Here is an 8759-nt window from a genome sequence, read left to right on the forward strand (position 1 = left end):
AGTCTGTAGTTAGTCTGTAGTTAGTCGTTAGTTAGTCTTTAATTAGTCTGTAGTTAGTCTTTAATTAGTCTGTAGTTAGTCTCTATTTAGTCTCTAGTTAGGGTAGTTCGTCTGTAGTTAGTCTGTAGTTAGTCTTTAGTTAGTGTAGTTTGTCTCTAGTATTGTGTTAGTCTGTAGTTAGTCTGTAGTTAGTCTGTAGTTAGTGTAGTTAGTCTGTAGTTAGTCTGTAGTTAGTGTAGTTAGTGTAGTTAGTCTGTAGTTAGTCTGTAGTTAGTCTCTTTTTAGTCTCTATTTAGTCTCTAGTTGGTCTGTAGTTGGTCTCTAGTTAGTCTGTAGTTAGTGTAGTTAGTGTAGTTAGTCTGTAGTTAGTCTCTAGTTAGTCTCTAGTTAGTCTCTAGTTAGTCTCTAGTTAGTCTCTAGTTAGTCTCTAGTTAGTCTCTAGTTAGTCTGTAGTTAGTATCTATTTAGTCTGTAGCTAGTCTGTAGTTAGTCTGTAGTTCGTCTGCAGTTAGTCTGTAGTCAGTCGGTAGTTAGTCTCTAGTTAGTCTCTAGTTAGTCTCTAGTTTGTCTCTTGTGACAGATGATTAGCTGTCCAGCTACTGACCAGGTGAGATTTGGTTCTGGGTGCTGAAATTACACTTGAGCAAGTTTATATTCTCAGCCACAACAAATAATGTAGCTTTTATTACCTTTATTTTTTATTTTTAACATCAATATAGACACAGACACGCTGTACAGTAAACTCACTTGATGTAGAAGCTGTTCTGTCCACAGTTGCTGATGAAGTCATATGATTTGTCCAGAGGCTGTTCAGACAGGTAACTGGAACTGTAGCTGCTCTCTGGCACCACCAGAACATAGTCCTGAGACAGACAGACAGACAGACAGACAGTCAGACAGACAGACAGACAGACAGACAGACAGACAGACAGACAGACAGACAGACAGACAGACACACACACAAACACAGACACAGACACAGACACAGACACAGACACAGATGTTGTTAGAACTTCACAGTCTTTATACACCTCTATCTACACTTGCCAGTGCTCTGTACTGAAATATGTGTTTAATCTCTGCAAACAGACAACTGAAATGAAATGGACAACAACCATAAACTCTATGGATTCATTTTAATCTTCGCTTGTCTTTCACTTTTAAAAAATGTTTCTAGACTAACTCACCAGCCAGAGAGTTTTTCCGTCAGGGACCTGGACAGTCAGGAAGATCTCGTTGTCCGTCACGTCCAGAATGATCTGGTTCTCCGAGATCAGAACGCTACGGCAACCGTAACCATGGGGACAGAAGGAGGCGTTGGCATGGCCTGGAGGATGGAGATTACAAAAAGATTACAAAAGGTTGAAATTCAACTGTCAAAAGATTGAAATTCAACTGTCAAAAGATTGAAATTCAACTGTCAAAATATTTWAATTGAACTGTCAAAAGATTCAAATTAAACTGTCAAAAGATTSAAATTMAACTGTCAAAATATTTAAATTGAACTGTCAAAAGATTCAAATTAAACTGTCAAAAGATGAAATTCAACTGTCAAAATATTTAAATTTAACTGTCAAAGTTTGAAATTCAATTGTCAAAAGATTCAAATTCATCTGTCAAAAGTAAAAAATTAAACTGTCAAAAGATTGAAATTCAACTGTCAAAATATTTAAATTTCACTGTCAAAAGATTTAAAGTCAACTGTCAAAAGATTCAAATTCAACTGTCAAAAGATTGAAATTCAACTGTCAAAAGTAAAAAAAATCAACTGTCAAAAGATAATTGTGATTTTCTGTCACTTTTCCTGCTTTCTGAATTTTGCTGATTTATAGATTGTGATCAAGTCCTTAAAGGATTATTAAACAGTGATAGTATTACTATTGATATAGAGAGATATTCAAGGTGGTGTAATGTGTGTCTTTAGGGTTCACCTTGCCAGATGCGTCCACCGTTGATGAAGACCTGGACAGGGTAGGTGGGGTGGAGGGGCTGGTGGTAGTGGAGGATGAACACATAGCGACCCAGGGTGTGGACACGGGCAGAGTACACTGCTGCGTTCTGGAGGGCAGGAAGATAGAACCATCACGACTGCAGGATATTGGAATCGTTCAGCAGAAAACTATTAGTGAATATGTTTCATTGTGTGACTGTCAGTGAATACTTCGATTAACATCCAGTGTGAGGTCTTTCTAGAACATAGGATCTCAACCTTAATAGATCTCCTGSAAGAAATAAAGACAAAATAAAATGTCGTAGACCAGGTACCTGAATGAAATGAAGTAAGAATTACCTGAGCGGTATCAAGGCGGACATGGTCCACGTTATCCGCTGCGKTGGGAGGACGGTCTCCGCTGGCCCAGGGAGTGGTGTCGGCTGGACCCAGAGGAGGGTCAGCAGGGGAGGCCAGGACAGGCTCCTGGACAGATGACCCTTGACCTTCCTTCAACACCAGGGAATCAGAGGGGGTCTGAAACCTCGATGGGATACAGGACGAACTGGGATGGGAGAGGAAGAGGAGGGAGAGGAAGAGAGGAGGAGGAGGGAGGGAGAGGGTAGAGGAAGAGGAGGTAGAGATAGGAAGGGAGAGGGTAGGAGGAGTGAGGGAGGAAGGTGAAGAGGAGAGGAGGAGAGGGAGAGGGTAGAGAAAGAGGAGGTAGAGAGAGGAGAGGGTAGGTGGAGAAGAGAGGAGGAGACAGCAGAGAAGGGAGAGGATAAGAGAGGAGAGGAGAGGAGAGGAGAGGTGAGGAGAGGTGAGGAGAGGTGAGGAGAAGGAAGAGGATGTAAGATAGGAATGGAGAGGGTAGGAGGAGTGAGGGAGGAGAGGGGAAGAGAAAATTAAATAGTGGAAAATACTTCTGTGTGGTTCCTGTCAGGTGAGAAAGGGTCTATCTGGTTACCTGTCAGGTGNCTGGATGTTCTGTTTACTCTAGATCAGGCCTAATCCCCGGACTCTGGACGTTCTGTTACTCTAGACCAGGCCTAATCCCGGGACTCTGACGTTCTGCTTACTCTAGACCAGGCCCTAATCCCCGGGACTCTGGACGTTCTGTTTACTCTAACAGGCCCTAATCCCCGGGACTCTGTCTGTTCTGCTTACTCTAGACCAGCCCTAATCCCCGGGACTCTGAACGTTCTGCTTACTCTAGACCAGGCCCTAATCCCCGGACTCTGATCGTTCTGCTTACTCTAACCAGCCCTAATCCCAGGGACTCTGACGTCTCTTTACTCTAGACCACCCTAATCCGGGACTCTGACGTTCTGCTTACTCTAGACCAGGCCCTAATCCCAGGGACTCTATCGTTCTGCTTACTCTAGACCAGCCCTAATCCCGGACTCTGGACGTTCTGCTTACTCTAGACCAGGCCCTAATCCCAGGGACTCTGAACGTTCTGCTTACTCTAGACCAGCCCTAATCCCAGGACTCTGAACGTTCTGCTTACTCTAACAGGCCTAATCCCAGGGACTCTGACGTTCTGTTACTCTAGACCAGCCCTAATCCCCGGGACTCTGAACGTTCTGCTTACTCTAGACCAGGCCCTAATCCCAGCGACTCTGAACGTTCTGTTACTCTAGACCAGGCCCTAATCCCGGGACTCTGACGTTCTGTTTACTCTAGACCAGGCCCTAATCCCCGGACTCTGAACGTTCTGCTTATCTTAGACCAGGCCTAAATCCCCGGGACTCTGGACGTTCTGTTACTCTAGACCAGGCCTAATCCCCGGACTCGGATGTTCTGTTTACTCTAGACCAGGCCCTAATCCCCAGGACTCTAACGTTCTGTTTACTCTAGACCAGGCCCTAATCCCAGGGACTCTGAACGTTCGTTTTACTCTAGACCAGGCCCTAATCCGACTCTGACGTTCTGTTTACTCTAGACCAGGCCCTAATCCCGGGACTCTAGACGTTCTGCTTACTCTAGACCAGGCCCTAATCCCAGGGACTCTGAACGTTCTGTTTACTCTAGACCAGGCCCTAATCCCAGGGACTCTAACGTTCTGTTTACTCTAGACCAGCCCTAATCCCAGACTCTGAACGTTCTGCTTACTCTAGACCAGGCCCTAATCCCAGGGACTCTGAACGTTCTGTTACTCTAGACCAGGCCCTAATCCCAGGGACTCTGAACGTTCTGCTTTACTCTAGACCAGGCCCTAATCCCAGGACTCTGATCCGTTCTGCTTACTCTAGACCAGGCCCTAATCCCCGGGACTCTGACTTTCTGCTACTCTAGACCAGCCCCTAATCCCAGGGGCTCTGAACGTTCGCTTACTCTAGACCAGCCCTAATCCCAGGGACTCTGAACATTCTGTTTACTCTAGACCAGCCCTAATCCCAGGACTCTGAACGTTTCTTACTCTAAACCAGGCCCTAATCCCAGGGACCTTGAACGTTCTGCTTACTCTAGATCAGGCCCTAATCCCAGGGACTCTGAACGTTTCTGCTTACTCTAGACCAGGCCCTAAATCCCCGGGAACTCTGAACGTTCTGTTTACTCTAGACCAGGCCTAATCCCAGGACTCTGAACGTTCTGTCTTACTCTAGACCAGGCCCTAATCCCAGGGACCTTGTCCGTTCTGCTTACTCTAGACCAGGCCCTAATCCCCGGATCTGGACTTCTGCTTACTCTAACCAGGCCCTAAGTCCCCGGGACTCTAGACGTTCTGTTTATTCTAGACCAGGCCTTAATCCTCGGGACTTTCTTTGGACTTCTTTTACTCTAGACCAGGCCCTAATCCCGGACTCTGATGTTTGCTTACTCTAGACCAGGCCCTAATCCCGCGGACTCTGACGTTGTTTACTCTAGACCAGCCCTAATCCAGGACTCTAACATTCTGCAAAATTTCTCTAGAGCAAGCCCTAATCCCCGGACTCTGGACGTCTGTTACTCTAGACCAGCCTAATCCCGGGACTCTGGACGTTCTGCTTACTCTAGACCCAGGCCCTAATCCCCGGGACTGCGCGGCGAAAGAGAGGAAGTTGAGGCGGCATCCTGACGAGATTCCGTCGGCGAGAAAATAGACCCCCATCGTTCTATTGGTGAACCGAAGGCTCCAGACTGGAGCAGTGCTGGAGGCGTCACTACAGACCCTGGTTTGTAGTTGCCACGCGCTGTGTCGCAGCGGTCTAAGCACTATCTCAGTGCTAGAGGCGTCACTACAGACACCCTGTTTGATTCCAGGCTTGATCGCAGCGGTCTAAGGCACCCATCTCAGTGCTGCGATGCGTCACTACAGACTCTGGTTCGATTCCAGGCTGTATCGCAGCGCGTCTAAGACACCGCATCTCAGTGCTAAGACGTCACTACAAGACCCTGGTCGATTCCAGGCTGTATCGCAGCGGTCTAAGACACCGCATCTCAGTGCTAGAGACGTCACTACAGACCCTGGTTCGATTCCAGGCTGTATCGCAGCGGTCTAAGACACCGCATCTCAGTGCTAGAGACATCACTACAGAATCCGTTTGACCTCATTTACCAGCATTTCACCTATGCAACTACATGCGACCAAACCCTCAATCTCCTTTACTCGACACACCGAGTCGCTCGACACGGAGCGGTCAGATCGAAGAGGATGCTAAGCTACAGGACTGTTTCGCTATATAGCACAGACTGGAGTATGTCCCGGGATTCATCCGGTAACACTGAGGAGTAAACCACATCAGTCACTGGCTTCATTAATAAGTGCATCGATGACGTCATCCCCACAGTGACCGTACGTACCTACCCCAACCAGAAGCCATGGATTACAGGCAACATCCGCACTGAGTTTAAGTGTAGATTTGCCGCTTTCAAGGAGGGCACTAATCCGGACGCTCATAAGAAATCCCGCTGCGACTTTCCCCCCGACGAGCCACCAAAACAGGCAAAGCGTCAAATACATGACGAAGATCGAATCCTGCTCTGACGGATGTGGCAGGGCAAAACTATCACGGATTAACAGAGGGAAACCCAGCCGCGAGCTGCCCAGCGACACGAGCCTACCAGACTAGGGATGGACATTTGACCTTTTTGACCTTTTTAAAAGAAGAAGCTATTTTTAGAACACAAGACCTGCACTGCAAAACGAATATGTGCTTATCTAATATACCATCTAGTGTACAACAAGGCCTAATTTATCATAACCATTACACATAACGAATCCTAATTGCTCAATTTCCCAATATATATTCAGTCAATGAAAAAAATAAAATTTTAAAGATTAATTTATTGAAGCCGTAATATCAACTGGTTATATTATATCGTGGAACACAAGCTTTTTTATTTTATTAAAAGGCACTGATCTCAGGCTTGTAGAGTAGAAGCCTCTGGCTGTACAATGGCCTAGTCTTGTTTTGTTAATTTAGCAGACAAGACGCTCTTATTTCCCCTTTAGCCCCGGTTCACAGTCAAGACACACGTGTTTTATAGTGAAAAAAAAAACGCGATGTAATCTAACAGAATTAAATAGAACAGAATAGTTTGACGTGACAGGAAATATCCACATCTGGAAAAGGTTTTCCCAGAAGAAGAAGAAGGAATCATTTGAAAAACGAGGCTTTAATTTTGTCGAGTTGAAAAGTAAACATTTTTCACTGGTTACAAATATGTTTCAATATACAAACGTTGAATGTTAGTGTATTCTTCCTGTTCTTTGGAACGTTCAATATGGCCGGACAACACCGTATGGGGTTAAATTACCCGACAGGACATCTCTTTGATGAGTAGGCCAAGGCTTTATGATTCGGATGAAAATACGCTCTTTGTCTTTATCAAACTAATGTTTTTTGGGATATTTTCAGTGTGGAACCTGTCTGTGTTTAAGGGGGCGGAAGGGTAGCCTAGTGGTTAGAGCAGGTAGCCTCATGGTTAGAGCATGTAGCCTAGTGGTTAGAGCAGGTAGCCTAGTGGTTTCCCTCTGCCTGGGTCTCCCTGTCTGTCTCCCTGCCTGTCTCCCTGCCTGGCTCCGCCTGGTCTCCCTGCCCCGGTCTCCTTGCCCGGTCTCCCTGCCCCGTCTCCGCCTGTCTCCCTGCCTTGTCCCCTGCCTGGTCTCCCTGCCTGCATCTGTGTATTTAATAGACTTATTTATCACATTGACTTTAATAGCAAGCTGTAGAGCAGGTTAGCTGTGGCATATGCTGTCCTGGCTTCTTAGAATCAGTCAGGAGCTTACCTCCTTCTGACTCCCTCTCTCCCCCTCTCACCTCCCTCTCTCCTCTCTCACCTCCCTCTCCTTCTCTCTCACCTCCCTCTCTTTGTCTCTCACCTCCCTCTCCTTCTCTCTCCACCATCCTCTCCTTCTCTCTCACCTCCCTCTCTTGCTCTCACCTCCCTTCTCTTTGTCTCTCACCTCCCTCTCCTCTCTCTCACATACTCTTCTCTCTCATCCATCTCTCTGTAATCTCCTCTCACACTCCTCATCATCTTCTTACTCTCTTACTCTCCTCTCTCATCTTCTCTTCCTCCTCCCTCTCTGTCTCTCTCTTACATCTCCTCTCTTCTTTCTCTCTATCTCTCGTCTCTCCTCTCTCGTCACCTCCCCTCTTTTTCTTCTTCTCACCCTCCCTCTCTTTCTCTCTCACCTCCCTCTCTCACCTCCCTCTCTCCCCTCCCTCTCTACCCCCCTCTCTTTCTCTCTCACCTCCCTCTCTCCCCTCCCTCTCTCCACCTCCCCCACCTCCCTCTCTCACCTCCCTTCTCTTTACCCCCCCTCTCTTTCTCTCTCACCTCCCTCTCTCCCCTCCCTCTCTCACCTCCTCTCTCACCTCCCTCTCTTACCCCCCTCTCTTTCTCTCTCACCTCCCTCTCTCCCCTCCCTCTCTCTCATGTGTAGCTAGAGTTCACAGGACGGAATTACACTTTGAACTCAGATTTTCACTTGCAAAAAGATGCCAAACTAAAAAAACATTAATGCAAAGATTAACAAACCATACCAACGTCTATGCACAAGGGACTATTTGAACAATTTATGCAGAACGTTTCAGTGGAAATTGGCAGGTACCTAGTGTTAGAGCCTAGTGGTTAGAGCCTTATGAGTTGAAGCTACAAGTGGTCTTTGTTTTTAGAGTTTTTTTTTATTTATTTTTTTTGTTGTTTATTTTTTTTTTTTTTTTTTATTTTATTTAAGATTTTTTTTTTTATTTTGTTATTTTTAGAGTTTTTTTTTTATTTTTTTTGAATTTTTTTTTTTTTTTTAGGGCAAAGGTAGCCTAGTGTTGAGAGAGCCTAGTGGTTAGGCCTAGTGTTAGACAGGTACCTAGTGGTTAGAGGCCTAGTGTTTCTAGTGTTAAGAGCAGGTAGCCTAGTGGTAGGCAGGTAGCCTAGTGTTAGAGGTAGCCTAGTGGTTAGAGCAGGTAGCCTTAGTGGTTAGAGCAGGTAGCCTAGTGTTTAGAGCAGGTAGCTAGGTTAGGTAGCCTAGTGGTGTAGAGCCTAGTGGTTAGAGCAGGTAGCCTAGTGGTTAGAGCAGGTAGCCTAGTGGTTAGAGCAGTAGCACTATGGTTAGTAGCTAGTGGTTAAGAGCAGGTAGCCTAGTGGTGGTTAGAGCTAGTGGTTAGGAGCCTAGTGGTTTAGAGCAGGATAGAGCCTAGTGAGTTAGACAGGTAGCCTAGTGGTTACAGGTAGCCTAGTGTTTTAGAGCAGGTAAGCTAGGGTTGAGTAGCCTAGTGGTTAAGTAGCCTAGTGGTTAGAGCCTAGTGGTTGAGAGCAGGTAGCCTAGTGGAGGTAGAGCCAGTGGTTGCAGGAGCCTAGTGGTTAAGAGCCTAGTGTTAGAGCCTGTGTTCAGAGGCAG

General features: G+C 46.2%; 1 protein-coding gene across 1 annotated transcript in view; it reads right to left on the reverse strand.

Annotated features, from left to right (window-relative positions):
- Positions 1-743: 743 nt before the first annotated feature.
- The window catches only part of LOC111979470 (laminin subunit alpha-5-like), a 20746-nt gene continuing 12730 nt past the window's right edge, over positions 744-8759 (reverse strand). The window contains exons 2-5 of the mRNA XM_070449036.1: positions 2291-2507; positions 1932-2058; positions 1188-1327; positions 744-863 (exon numbers count right to left, since the gene is read on the reverse strand). Coding sequence (XP_070305137.1) covers positions 744-863; positions 1188-1327; positions 1932-2058; positions 2291-2507 — 604 coding nt within the window. The remainder of the gene's footprint in view (positions 864-1187; positions 1328-1931; positions 2059-2290; positions 2508-8759) is intronic.

This window comes from Salvelinus sp. IW2-2015, linkage group LG19 (assembly GCF_002910315.2).
Source record: "Salvelinus sp. IW2-2015 linkage group LG19, ASM291031v2, whole genome shotgun sequence".
Classification (NCBI taxonomy): Eukaryota; Metazoa; Chordata; class Actinopteri; order Salmoniformes; family Salmonidae; genus Salvelinus; species Salvelinus sp. IW2-2015.